This window comes from Micromys minutus, assembly GCF_963924665.1.
Source record: "Micromys minutus genome assembly, chromosome: 32".
NCBI lineage: Eukaryota > Metazoa > Chordata > Mammalia > Rodentia > Muridae > Micromys > Micromys minutus.
In genome coordinates, this window is record NC_137967.1 from 5,414,583 (window position 1) to 5,428,878 (window position 14,296).

Here is a 14,296-nt window from a genome sequence, read left to right on the forward strand (position 1 = left end):
GTGTATGTGGGGGCGCGTCATGCAGCGCATGCGTGCAGTTGCAGGCACCCTGGCGGCCGTGGGGAAAAGGGAGACCAGGACCTGGCTCTCCCTCCCCGAATCCCACACTGTTTGGTAAATTGGGAGATGTGGAGGGGCAAAAATCACGTTTTGTGGACGTTCATAATGACGGTAGCTTTTTTAAAAATGCTTAACTAAAAAGCTGAATATGTGTAGGGAACTGGAGAGCAGGGGGAAACAGTGGGAAGTGGTCGGTACCCTTCAAAAAGGACTCTTACCCCTTTCCCTGCCCCATTTGTCTCATTTGAGGGGCAGGGGGGATAATAGGGGTTGTTTAAATAAGTTGAATCCTTTGGCAATATTAGGAGTCCTCACCCTGGTGTCTAAAATTCCCTAGCCCTTTGCCCTGCCCTACCAGATCCCACCCCCTGTCTCACCAGGGTTTAAGGTCCCGAGGGAAGGCGGGGGGGGGGGGGGAAGGTGTGCGGGAGGGACTCAAAATGTCCCTTGCATAGGAATTGTTGCATCAAGAATTGGGCCCAAGGACACCCCCACCGACAACTCTGGTGACAGCGGGAGGTTTCCCTGAGGCGGTGGGAACAAGGGATTGCTAATGCTGCCGACCACCCAGCTCCAAAGGAGGAGTTCGCTAAGGATTCTGGGACCAGCGTGGTCTCTGGGCTTAGGGGAGGTAGCATCCTGGAGCCAGGACGAGATTTGAGAAAGTTTTCCACCCGCGAATGTGGCACGTGGTGGGCAAAAAAGCTGGGAAGGGCAGGCTGAAATCCTAGCCGAGGTGGGCGTGTCCTTTTTTTCCACCAGTCGGGCAGGAGGGGTTGCTGGAGATTGAACCCTGGGACCTTAGCACATTAAGCAAGCGCTTTTAGCATTGGGTCCCATCCTGTCTCTGACTTGCTTTCAATGGCAACACCCAACTGCTGCGCTGCTAGGACGCACCAGCCGAGCGCGAGCCTGCAAAGAGCACGCAAGTTTAAAACACGTGGTCGTCTGTGCACTCTGCAAACTTCAGCACACGAAGAGGGAACGGGAGTCCCACGCTCTGGGAAACTCTGGTGGCCTTGAAGAAAGTGTGTTTTGGCACCATCTGGTAGGGGGAGGGGCTTGAGGAGGGGGTTGCCTAGACAGAGAAGCTCCCTGGAATCGGAGCTTGTCGGGAAGGTCTTGCGTTTGAGGTGCCAAGGGACAGAGGAATGTGATGTCAGGGAGCTGGAGGAGGCTTGAGGATATGGGGGTGTCTAGGCATGTCAGGGTCTTGAGGACTGTCAGAACCCCGAAGGCCGGAGGTGAGCTGGGGTACAGGGGAAGGGTGGAAGAACTCTGTGGTGTAGTCCTGGCCAGTGGGGGGTGGAGTAATGGAGGTGGGGAGTGTGGGGCGCCGGAGTCCGTGGGGGATGGGAGTGCAGAGTGCCAGGTTCTATCTATCTCCGTAAGTCTAGGGTACTAGTCTCACATCTTGGGATAGAGTAGAGAAGAGGCTTCTGGGCCTGGAGGGCCAAGTCCATGCAGCGAATAGAGGGAGCAGATCCCTGGAGGCGGGCGTGGGTGGAATGCACCAGCTGGCATCCTCCAAGCCCGAGAGCAGCTGGTAGAAAGAACCTCCCCACTCCCAAGCTGAGCTCCTCCGGGCTGCAGCTAATTAACCTGTCTTCCTTTTCCTATGTGTTCCTAGAGGTTTTTTGTTTTTCCTGAATCAATTAGTGATGGGTGGGTTGCCCTTTGGGGGTGTGTGGGACCAGGAAGACCCCTAAAATGCTAGTCCCGACCCCAGAGGCTCCCAGCAGCCTCCCCTCCAACTCTCTGCACGAAGCTCCTGGCGGCTTATTGCTGAAGAGGGGGTCGAGGAGACATGCAAATTGGAGTGGGTGCCCCAAGATGGAGTCAGCTTTTAGTTATTTACAGGAGTCGATGGGAGGGGTGTCCTATGGCTCATGGAGACCTGAGGTTTGCTTTCTTTCTTTCTTTTTTTTTTTTTTTGAAAAGGGGAGGGAGTTGTGGGGGTACAGGCTCCGGCCCCGCCCCCTCTATCCTGGGTTCTCTAGTATATGGGGAGTGAGAGGCCCCGGGGGTGTCTGCTGGCTCATCATCTCTTTTGCATATTATTAACTTTTTTTTTTTTAAAGAACCCTTTCCCCACCCTTACTCCCAGCTCCTTTTCACCTTCCCGTCACCCCCAGTCCTCCCACAGCGGGAAAGGACAGCACTAGAGGATGGAGGGCAGGGTCGGGGGAGCTCGGCGCGTAGCCCGGGGAGAGCCAGGAGGGGTGGCGAGGGGCGCGAGGCGCAGGGACACCCCGCTCAGGCCCACAATGCTGCTCAGGCTGCGGGACTTCTCGTAACCTGGGGAAGGAGCAGAGACAAGGTGGGAGGGGACGTGGGGATGGGAGCCAGGGTGAGGATGTGACAGAGAGCCCAAACAGGGATACACAGGCAGAGAGAGGGATGGAGAGGTGAGAGATGCCCAGAGACACAGAGGTAGGCGGGATGGGTGCGGGCCGAGGAGATGGAGAGAGGTGAAGAAATCGGAGAGTCAGTCAGCATCCACAAGAAAGGTGCAGACACAGGGAAGGGGAGAGACAGGATTAGGAGGCGGGTGGTGCACACACTGAGCCTCCCCATCCAGCCATGCCCACCCCTCTTCTCCCCCTCCCCAAGGTCCCCTGGTCTGAGGCCCAAAGGCAGCAATTGGTGAGGTGGGATGGTGGGTGGCAGGGGCTGGGGTGGAGGCAGCAGCTGGTGGAGGGGGCTGCGCAGAAAGGAGCTGGGTGGGGGGCTGGTGCAGGGATGGGGAAGGGATTCCTTGGGACCTTGTGCTAAGAGCTCACTGTGTAGCCTAGACTGGCCTCAACCTCACTATATCGCCCAAACTGGTCTCAAATTCAGTATTTAGCCCAGGCTGACTTCACATTCAGTAGATAGCCTTGGACTGAGAGGCATGAATCATTTAACTCGGCATGTACATCTTTCAAGGGTCCAGGACATGGGATGAAGTGGAGGATCCAAAATTGGATGAGGTTTGCTGGTGATAGATAGGAAGCAGTGAGGTCACAGAGCTCATGGGGGACCCCATATCCAGACCAGTATGGGGGGACTTTGGGGGGTTTTTGTTTTTGGTTTTGGCTCTGCCAATACCAGGGGCTGGAATGGTTTTCCTTGGCATCTCAGGTTGAGAAGTGGTACTCAAACTGTAGGAGAGAGTGTCTGGAGGGGAATGGAAGCCCGGGGTCTCTAGGACACTCCCTCCCACCATTCCCAGTTGCTAACCTGGGGGGAAGGGACAGGGGGACCCGAGGGTCTCGCGAGGTCTCAGGCGGTGACAAGAGCTGGGGACAGAAATACAGAGAGAGTCAAGGATTGGGGATGGGAGGCAGATGGGAGGCTCCCCAACACAGGCTCACTGTTGGGGGGACGGAGAAACGCCGGGATGTCTTCCTCCTCTCTGGTGTTTTCCGGGGGGTGATGGGAGCGGTGAAATGGGGGCAGCCAGAGACATCAAATATGGCAGGAGCTTCCGGGGTGGCTAGGAAAGGGGAGGACCAAGGGAGGGAGGAATGGGGTTGGGTATTGGAATAAGAGTCAGTGTCTATGGGGCGGTGGGAACAGGCTAGGAGGGAGGGAAGTGGTTGGGACAAGAAGGGGGGACGTGACATGGGGACAGAGGATGGACATCACACTAGGGCAGAGAATTCAGTCAGCCCCATCAGCTCCGGCCATCATTTGAGTTCAATGAATGGATTTTGGTATCATATGCAAGAAAAGCAAGGGCCTTATTCATCCTCCTGGGATCCCCGGCCTTCCCCACTTATCCACGTTACCGTCCATCCCACCGGGAGCCCTCAAGGTAGGGGTGAGGAATAGGGATCTAGGATCAAGCGAGGGGGTGGGGTGAGATGGGAGGAGGGAGGGGAGGAGTGATGAGATGGGCATGGAGGGTTGGGGGAGGATGTAGGAAGGGCATGGACACTCTGGGCTAGGACCCTAGGTTCTCACACCTGTCTGCTTCCCTGAGCTCTGGGGGTTTCATTAGGCCTTTCCTGAGGCTTCCCAAGTCCTGGGACTGACTATAGCACGCCCTTAGGCCAAGAGCAGAGATTCTGCATGTGTTTCTATTTTGAAAGAAGGTGCTGTGATGTTTCTAGAAAAAGACCACACACCTTCAGTCAGCTAGCTTATCATTTGTTGGGAGAAGCTGGTCTCACCCGGCACTGAGCCATCTGCGTCTGCCGATGCTCTCTGCAGCCCCCCACCCCAGTTCTGTCTTGCCAACCTCTCCCCCTCTCTCCCCGGTAGAGGAAGAACTCAGGACTTGCTAGGCAGGTGCCACCTCCCAGCCCCTCCCTGGACTCAGCACTCTGAGCTCTGCACTTGTCCATCTGTCCTTCCTAATCGATCCTTTCCATCACATCCCTTTCTCGAGTTGGCTGTGGTGGCGCCTACCCACAGTCAGGCCTGTCCACACTGAGAGGACAGGTCACCGCTGGAAGTAGCTCAGAGAGAGCCTGAGCCTGCTAGTAAAATTCCTTACTCCTCATGGTGGGGCCATGTAACCACTGCCTTTTGTAATGCGACAAATCACCCCGAGTGTAGTTACTGAAACAAGATTTGGAATGGCAGAGTCTTGTTTTCTAGCCCTAGCTAGCTTCAGTCTCACAATCCCCCTGCCCCAGCATCCAAATGGAATTACTGATGTGTACCACCATGCCTGGCTTTGACTGTCCTTGATTGACCCTTGACCTCTGAGTCTTTGCCCTTTCCTTTTGGCTCCGTAGACCTGGTCCCAGCTAGCTCCTCATCCCATCTCCTAGCTCCCTGCGTTCCCAGTTGTGCGTCTCTCCTCTGACATGTCTGTCTGCTTTCTACTTGGCCATCAGAAACCCCCAGGGTACCAAGTCTGCTCAGGTTAAGCCCAGCTTTTAGGATCAAGGAGAACTCTGGCCATACTCCATCCTGCGCTTTACGAGTGGAGTGTCCAGGTGCGTAACCCACCTTGGAGACTAGATTTAAAAAAAGAAATAACCAGAGAGGGTCACAGACAGGTGAGGGCAGGGTCTGAGGTGGGGGTGGGGGATGGGGTGAGCGAGTCAGAGGTGGACGTTGGGGCTGGGTTAGTTCTGCAGTGTAAGGACCAGGCAAATCCTGGGTTGACAGTGGAAGTCAGTGTCAGGAACTGGGTGCAGCTGTTCACCGTGGGTGAGGGTCTTGATCAGTGGGAGAGCATGTTCTCAGAGAGGTTAGTGGAAGGTACAGAAGGAAGGGGAGTCAGGAGGGGCCATGGTGAGGAACTACTTACCCTGGGGGTAAAGGGGCTCGTCCACTAGGGGGATATCCAGGCTGCTGCGTTGGCGTTGAGGTCGGGCAAGAAGCTTGGGGGGCCTGGCTTACGCCAGCATGGGGGGGGCAGTGGGGGAGCACCAGTGGCTGGGGATGAGGTAAGAGGCCAGAGAGTCAGGGTGGGTGGGGGAGATGGAGATGAAATAAAGACAGGTGAGGAGCCTTGGGGCTCACGGTAAGGGAGGATCGGGAGGAAGGCAGTTTGGGGCTGGGGGGGGGAGAATAGAAGGAAGTCCAGCGCCTCCCCCACCCCCTCTCTTCCCTCCCATGGGCTGGGAGAGAGGAAGGGTCTCTGGGGAGCCCCAGGAGGGCACCTCACCTTTTCGGATGGAGCCATCGGGGGAAGGGGCATAGTCTGTGACAAGGAAGCAAGCTCGGTCTCGGCTGTAGCGACCCCGGCTTCCAGGAGTGATGGGGCTCTTGTCCTCTGGAGACATGGCTGGCTGGTCGATGGCGGGGCAGTCCTCATGGGCCAGTGCAGCTGCTGCAGGGTCCCCATTGGGACGGGGGTCTACTGTAAGGTGAGAGGCCACAGTGGAGAGAAACTGAAAGCGGACAGTGACAGCAATGGAGAGATGGGAGATTCGAGTGATCTTAGGGACGTGGGGTACAGGGGTGTTGGTGTGACTACGTGACTGCCCAGAAGAGGAGACTGGAGTACACGGAGGGTGGCTGGGCTGCTGTGGCCAGGCATGCTCGTGTACCACTCAAGAAGCTGAGGCAGGAGGATTCTGAGTCTGATGCCAGCCGGGGCTGCAGAGTGAGATCCCAGCCCCCACCACACACCTCATTCTACTCCCCAAAAGGGACAACAAAACCCCAGAAAAGGGTGGGCGCAAGGGATACTCAGTGTTCTGGTGCAGAGCATTGGCGGGGCAGAGAGAATGTCACGGGTTTTGAGGCAGTTGCTTAGGGACAAGTCTTGGGTGCTGCAGAGGGGACGGGCTGGGAAGGTGACAGGTGAGGGAGGGTAAGGTGGGGGTCCCCTAGGCTCTGACTTGAGCTATTTTTAATGGATAGAAAACTGGGTCAGTGGCTAAGGGAGCAAGATGGGGGGGCCAAGCAGACTAGCTCATTTTCTTGACCTACTTAAGGCGGGGGGGGCACTCACCTCCTTCCTCCAGGACACCCAAGTCACTGCCTGCAAGAAACAGAGTCCCCCAGGACACACACAACCCGAGAAATCAGGCACAACTGCTAGTTTTCTCCTCTTCCTGGCCTGTCTTCTTCCTTAAAAATCGCTGTATAGTCCAGGCTAGCTCTGAACTTACTGTCCTCCTGCCCCCAGCTCCCCAAGTCCTGGGATAACATTGAGTTCTTGCAGGAACTCTCCGAGAACCCTACTGTCTCCTGCTGCCCTCCTCAGACCCTGCCCGGCAGCCCCGCACCAACTTCTGCCAGAGCCAGAGTATGTTGGCCTTTGTTTCTCCCTTTTGCCCTCCTGTAGGTGGGTCGTGAGCTCCACCCTCCTGCAAGTTGACTCCATTTGTCCCTCTCTTCCAAAGTGACTGCTACTTTCCCCAGCTCGGGCTCACAGGACCATCAGCCGCATCACACACTGTGACTGTAGCCTGTCCTGGCTCTAGCCTTCCCAGGAGTCATGTGAGACTTCCTGTTTTACACTGAGCCCCTTTCTTTTTGAGACAAGGTCTCATGTAGCTTAGACTGGCCTTGAACTCCTGACCCTCTTGCCTGTTCCTCCCAATCTTGGAATCACAGGCAGCACACCTGGCTCTCATTCCCTTTTCTCCTTCCTTTCTATCTCTCCCTTTCTTCCCTTGCCTTCTCAAGTAGAAGGAGGAGCATCCCTAAGAACTGGCATGAACTAGTAGCCCAGGATAGCCTCAAACACGTGTTGACCCTCCTCCCTCAACCTCCCCAGTGTTGGAACTATAGGGGAGTGCCAGCAAGCCCTTTTCTCTCTCTCCCTTTTATCTTCTCTCTCTCTCTCTTTTTATTATTCTTTTCCCCATGACTTTTGAGACAGGAAATGTTACCTCATGCCAGCCTTGAACTCCTCATCCTCCTCCCTCTATCTCCCAAGTATGGGAGGTACCAAGTACCAAAAGGAAGGAAGGCATGCACCATCACACTTGGGTCTGCGTCCCTTTCTCAAAAGATACCTCTCTATGCTGCTTCTGACCCAGGGTCTTTCAGAGCAGCCGGGCTGAAGTCTAAGCTCTCCTACATAGAAGTCAGTTTCTGTGGCTCCTTGGGCCGGCCTTCTAGCCATGTGTCCTTTCTGTCTGCTCTGTTGCCTTTCACCCTACTCTGCCTTAACCTAAGAGAAACCCTGCCTCTGCATCCCCTCCAACCCTGTCGCCTTCCCCCCAGGTCTTCCCACACCTCCAGTCCTGGCCCCAGCTCACCTGCCCTGTTGGTTTCAATCACTTCTTCTTGAGCCAGTGGGCAGGGCTCACCAGGGGCTGGCAGAGGGGGCAATCCCATAATTCCCAGTCCCCCAGCACCACCCCTGAGCAGCCCAGGGTGCGTGTGGGGTCCAGGTGGATAGGCCCCGGCCACAGTCACCCCCATGGAAGGAGGGGTGATGGGCGGTGGTGGGCTGATGCCACCACTGCCATGGTGGGGGTGTGGTGGGGGTGGAGGCGGGGGGTCGGGCTTGCAGTAGTTGGGTGAGCCAGGCTGCGGGGGCCTGGGGATATGTTTGTTTTTCTTCTTTGGCAATTTCTGCTTGGCCATAGCCAGTGAATAGTACATGCCGAAGTTGTTGACAATGACGGGGACAGGCATGGCAATGGTGAGCACGCCAGCCAGGGCACACAGCGCCCCGACCAGCATCCCAGACCACGTCTTGGGATACATGTCACCATAGCCCAGGGTGGTCATGGTGACCACAGCCCACCAGAAGCCGATGGGGATGTTCTTGAAGTAGGTGTGGTTGGAGCCCAGGATGTCGTCAGGGTCGGCCCCGATGCGCTCGGCGTAGTAGATCATGGTGGCAAAGATGAGGACCCCCAGAGCCAGGAAGATAATGAGTAACAAGAATTCGTTGGTGCTGGCCCGGAGCGTGTGGCCCAGCACACGTAGCCCCACGAAGTGGCGGGTCAGCTTGAATATACGAAGGATGCGAACAAAGCGGACGACACGCAGGAAGCCCAACACGTCCTTGGCAGCTTTGGAGCTAAGACCTGACAGGCCCACTTCCAAGTAGAAGGGCAAGATGGCGACACAGTCAATAATGTTCAGGCTGCTTTTGAGAAACTCCACCTTGTCCGGGCAGAAGGTGACCCGCATGAGAAACTCAAAGGTGAACCAGACCACGCACACACCTTCCACGTAGGTCAAAAACGGTTCCGTCTCCACCTCCACATTGGTAATATTCTCCGGGGGAGCCCCAGGGATTGGGGACGCCTGCGTCACCGTCTTGTTGCTGATGTGGATGAAGCCCTCATGCGTCTCCAGGCAGAAGGTGGTGATGGAGATGAGGATAAAGAATAGGGAGGCGAAGGCCACATACTGCAGGGGATGGGAAAGAGAATGGGGGTGACTAGCTTGTTTGTATCACTGGAGTCTAAAGAACTTTCTGGTAGCTCCGCGTTCCCCACATCAGGACCCAAGTCCTATGAGAATCCAAGTGTTCCCACTGAATGGTTTTGCCACTCTAACAATCTGTTCTGGGAAAGGGACAGAGGCTCGGCGTAGGGGCTTGCCACAGTGAACCGGGAAAAGAGCCCTCTCTGGGCTCTGTATCAGGGTTCCCCAGAAGGACGCAAATATTCTACTTGGGGGTAGGGATGAGAATGAATACAACACTGCCCATGGCTGAAAGGTTTGGTACTCAGCCTGGATCTGGGGCAGGGAGAGAGCAGGTAAGGACATGGGAAAACTAGCCACAACACCCCATGCAAGAGGAAAAGCACTTGGCCCCCAGATCCATTCCCAGCCCTCTTTCCTCTATTATGAGACAGGGTCTCTGATCTAACCAGATTGGCTTTGAACCTGCAGTCCCCTTGACTTGGCCTTCTGAGTAGCTGGGACAACAGGGCCACTAAAGCCCCGCTCAAAAAAAACAAAACAAAACAAACAAACAAAAAAACCTGGGTTTGAATTGGTCAGACCCAATTTGGAGCAAGGGTTAAGCTTTCTGAATCTGGATTTTGTTTTTTAATGGAATTGTTATGAAGATTTGGTGAGTGTACAGAGGGCTTGCTTCCAAAAACAGTGCTTGGCTGAGTGCCTAGAACACAGTGAGATCCGAGCTGTTACTAGGGTATGGTGATCAGTTAGTGGGGGGGGGGGGTGAGGATGAGGAGGTCAGAGAATGGCTAGGATCTAAGGATCTCATTGTCAGTATCCCAGTGAAAACAGAGAGACCTGGGGGGGCAGTTCAAAGATGTGGGGGAAGCTGTAGAGGGAAGGCCTCACTGGGTTCAGGCTAAGGAGAGGGAAGCCTTGTGGATGGAGAAAGGTTATGGTTCTGGAGAAGTAAATTCACGGGCCTAGACAGGGAGCCACAGTCAAATTAATGGAAAGTGAGTAGGCCCTGGGCCTTAGGGTAGGCTGGGAGAGTGGTCAGTAACGTAGACCACTAACTTGATTTCTCCGCAGTGGAGAAGAGGCCAGAGGCTTCTGCAGAGCGCATGCCTGGAGCATCCCCTCCCCCACCCTCAGGCTGCAGCACTGCAGTGGAGGCGGGCCGACCCGGCCCGGAGGAGGGCGCGAGGCGGCCAGAACCACGGACAGCTCCCCAGCCGCAGTGCGCAGCCGCAGTGCCCTGTTCGCCTTAACTATTTCCAGGCTAAAGCGCTGCAAGCCAGCGCGCAGCCGCAGTGCCAACGGTTTAGGCTTTGTGGCTAGAGGCCACCTATCCTACAACTTGCGTAACCCCTTCCTTCCCAGAGGCCCGAGGAAGGGTGGGCGCCCACTGCAGTTCACAGGTGCAAGGTTGGTTTCCCCTGGAGTGACTCTTAAGCAGAAGTCATGGAGGGGCACCAAGGGTCTGTAAAAAAGAAAAGGAAGCGGAGCCAGAAGGACTGGATCCTGAGCTTGGAGATGGTTTGCGGTCCCAACTTGCAAGAAGGTCCACCTGGAGGTTGGAAAGTACCGGCACACAGCAGATACTCAAAGTAAATAAATAGTTTTTAAAAATCTGTATAAATAAATACACGCGTAACCTTCGTAGTCATTCTCGATCCCTAGTCTGACCGTCACCCAAAAACTCTATCTCAGTTTCAGCACCCTTCAGTGGGGTCAAAGGAAGGAAGGACTACCCAGGCCATCGAGTAGGGGAGAAGATGCTTGGAAGCCAAAGGAACATCTGGGGCCATGTCCCCCTGCCCCTCTTAGTTTCCCCTTCTCCCCAACTCAACCCCAAATGTCGCCAATTCAGCGCTTCTCAGGGACTAAACTTTATGTGAAGCCTCCGTTCCCCCCCCTTTGCTCCCCCCTCTCACCCTCCCCCCTCCCCCCGCAGTACGAATGCGGCACTGCGGCTCCGCGTCCTTCCTGGCCCAGGACGCGGCACGGCGGGGGGGGGGGGGGGAACGGGGGCGAGTGGAGAATGGCTCTCCGTTACCCAGTTTGGCTAGTGCCCCTCTTTTCCAGAACTTACCCCCAAGCTATTACTACACACCTCGCTCCAGGGTCTCCTGCCCCAAAGGAAGTTTAGGAAGAGGGAAAAACTATGGCCCGAGCTACCACGAGAGTATTCATAAGGCCTGGGAAGTTACCGAGGCTTACAAACTTTTCCAGGAGAGATCTTTGAGGGAATCTGGGGTTTCTAAGAAAGGGGAGAGGGGGTGGATAAGAGCGGAGGATCCGGGGAGGGTTCTGGGTGTACATCAGGGGAAGCAAACGGAAGAGTGATGGTAGGGGGTGTTGAGAAGTGGGGTTGGGGGGGACAAGGCTGGGAGAGGAGAACCCTGGGGTTGAGCTATCCCAAGAGGGGGTGGGGCAGGAACTGAGAACTTTCTGGGCTAATGACTTGGGGGTGGATAGCAGGAGACAAATTTCTAGATTTGAGGTGACACAAACTTCTGAAAGTCACTCGGCAGAAAGAGAAAGTGACTGGGGAAGGAGGAAGGGAAATGAAGTGAAGCCCAGAGGCACAGGGCAGGTGCTCGGTTGGAGGGAAGGACATGCTAACTGTGAACAATTCCCGGGCAAGGCAGGGAGACACATACCGGGGTACTGGAGAGGGTAACTATAACATGAGGCTCTTCTGGGGACACAGGAGTGGGACCTAACAGACTCTAGGGAGGAAGTCCTTTGCAGAAGGTTGGTAAAGAGGGTGAATGAAGAATTTGAAGGTTTAGAAAGGAAACCCCCCCCAGCTAGGTCGTTGGAAAACTGTCCTGATTAGGACCAACAGTTTGGAGGTTCAGAAGGCTTTGAGGGTTCCTTGTAGGCAGGGATCTTCTAGAACTTTTAGAGCTAAGAGCAGAAAAATTACAAACAGCCAGGAGACCCAAAGTTAGACAGAAAAACAGATCTAGGAGTGGGACCCAGGGAGAACGAGGGAGGCCTCAAGGAGGGAGAGATGGGGAGGGAACTGAGGGGTCTGCAGTGGGTGGGGCCTGGGACACTGAGGATCGGGAATAAGTGAATGGCTTCAGAGTGTTCAAGGGAGTTTTGGAGGTCTCAGGAGCTGTGTGGGAAAGACGGGGTGGGACTGTCAAGAAAATTCAGATTTTCGGCTAGGAATCCCCAGGATCTATGATGACTTGGAGCAGCGAGTTGGGGTTTAGAAGGTCCCAGAAACTCTGAAGGTTCGGGAGGTGTCCTTGGAAGGGTGGCCTAAAGAGAGGGGTGTGTTTACAGGGTGCAGGGAACTCCAGCTGCAAGGAGGAAGGGTTTCCAGAGAACTGAGGGGCTCGGGAGGTGGAGGGACAGATGCTGGGATGGAGTGCTCCGGAAACTGAGCGGTTGGAATAATTAGAAGTGCTCGGAGAGCGCGCTCACCCTGGCGGCCCGCGACGAGTAGGGGTCCTCAAAAAGCGCCCACACACGGGGCTGCCAGCGCCGCCACCACGTGCCGCCCGCGCCGCCCGCGCCCCCGGCAGGTCCTCCGGCACCTCCGCCCGCGTCCTGAAAACACAGACGCTTGAGCTCGCCGCCTGCCCCGTCCAGGCCGCCGCCTCCTGCTCCCGCCTCGTCGTCCAGGCCCGCATCGTGGCCGCCTCCGGCGTTGGCGTTGGCGTTGGCCGAGGAGTCCGGAGCCTCGAAGGAGTCCAGTGCTTCCTCGGCGTCACGGTGCTGGCGGTAGGTCATCCAGCAGCAGGCCTCCACGTCCGTCTCGTCTATGCCCCAGAAGCCCAGCTCCTCCTCGAAGAGCGGCCCGCACACGTCGGCCGGACAGTGCAGCTTGCCGGTGCGGTAGTAGTTGAGCACGTAGGCGAAGACGCCCGGGTGACGGTCGAAGAAGAACTCGTCGGTGCCCGGGTCGTAGTCAAAGCGCGCAGCCGCCTCGGGCTCGGTCAGCCCGGCCAGCCGGGTCCCCGGCAGGGTGCGCAACGTGGAGCGGTACGTCTCATGGCGCACGCCGCCCACGTTGATCACGATCTTACCGCTGTCGCCGCCGCCGCCGCCGTGCCGCCCCATGGCCACCGCCGGCAGCCCGGGGCATGGCTCGGCGCGCCCGCCCCCAGGCCCGCAGGAAAGCGGGGCACCCGCCGGGGAGGCGGCGGTGCCGGGCTGAGCGCACTGCTGCTGCGGCGGCGGTGACAGAGGCGGCGGTGAGGACTCAGGCGGCTGCGGCGTTGGCGCCGGCTGAGGATGCTGCTTACGGGTCCCCTGGCGCCCGGGGAACGACCAGACGCACACTGAGCTGAGCATTGGACAGGGAGGCGGGGCTGAGGGGGGCAGGGTCCTGGGGGGCGGGGCCTGGGTAGAGAAGCAGATGTGATTGGACAGGAGGAGGCGATGAATGGATGGGGAGGGTGTGATTGGGCAGGTGGAGGGAGGACACGAGCTGATTGGGTTGAGGGACTGGGCGGGGCCACGGCTAGGCAAACTCAGGCCAAGCCTAGCTAGAAGAGGTGGGGTTGCACAGAAAGCTCAGGATTGGATCCTTCCTAAGAGAGGGCGGGGCGTCAAGGGGACCCTAAAAATGCCTAACTCAGCAGCACAGCGAAAATGGAGACCTCAGAGCCAGGTATGGGAAAGAGCCAGGTGCGGTGGAGGCAGGAGCATCAGGCGTTCAAGGTCATGCTACAACGCGAGATAGAGGCCAGCCTGGGCTGCCTGAGACTCTGCCTCAAAAAAAAAAAAAAAAAAAAAAAAAGGCCTATTAAGTCTTGGGCGGGGGTGTGGGTGTGGGGGAGATCACAGCAAGAAAAGCTGATAAAAAAGAAGACAAATTGGTAACTCGCCTATAGCTCTGGCAGGCACGACCTGCACTGAGAAGGCAAATGAATAGAAAAGTAACAGTGATTGGATGCAGCGAACCCAGGAAATTATTAACAGTCCTTATTGGGCCGGGACAATAAGGGGGAGGGTCTTACGGGGTGAGGGCGGGACTGTGGAACTGGAAGGGGAGTTGGATCTTGATTAAATAAAAAACTAACAGGAGACAGTCTAAGGGGAAGATACTGGGACACTATGGTAAGAGATAGAAGGAGAGACCTGGGAGCTTCTGGATGAAAGCTAGGGAGGGGCTGAGGCTGCAGGTTGTGGACGGGTTTGCTTTTTCTGCTTCAGCCTTAGAATCCCAAATAGCTGAAATGACAATGACAGATGGACACCTCCAGGTCCAACTGGAAGTTGCAATCTTGGACTTCGTTAGATGGGGTAGGGTCTCTATCTTATAGGAAACATCAATAGTCCAGAGGAAGATGCGACTAGCACGTGGATGGCAAAGAGGACGCTAAAAGTGAGCTTTTAGAGTTCCAGAAGCCTCCAGGCTGGTGAGACGGGGACCGGAAAATGAGACACCTGTTAGGGGAAGGACACTCATTGCTGGACACGGGGAATGAGGGTGGGCTGGAAT

The 14,296-nt window shown here is 56.3% G+C and overlaps 1 protein-coding gene across 7 annotated transcripts; it reads right to left on the reverse strand.

Annotated features, from left to right (window-relative positions):
• Window positions 1–2,221: 2,221 nt before the first annotated feature.
• Window positions 2,222–13,143, reverse strand: KCNC3 (potassium voltage-gated channel subfamily C member 3; the record flags this gene model as incomplete). Of its 7 annotated transcripts, XM_080908496.1 has the most annotated exons (5): window positions 5,333–5,436; window positions 5,669–5,863; window positions 6,461–6,490; window positions 7,719–8,826; window positions 12,271–13,143. In XM_080908496.1, 5 exons carry the CDS (start codon window positions 13,141–13,143, stop codon window positions 5,333–5,335), a joined length of 2,310 nt encoding a protein of 769 aa, XP_080764622.1. The 7 variants fall into 7 exon arrangements, with proteins under 7 accessions (XP_080764621.1, XP_080764620.1, XP_080764619.1 ...); XM_080908495.1 differs by lacking the exons at window positions 5,333–5,436; window positions 6,461–6,490 and adding an exon at window positions 2,222–2,358 and having other exon boundaries at window positions 5,669–5,860; XM_080908494.1 differs by lacking the exons at window positions 5,333–5,436; window positions 6,461–6,490 and adding an exon at window positions 2,222–2,358.
• Between the last annotated feature and the right edge of the window lie 1,153 nt (window positions 13,144–14,296).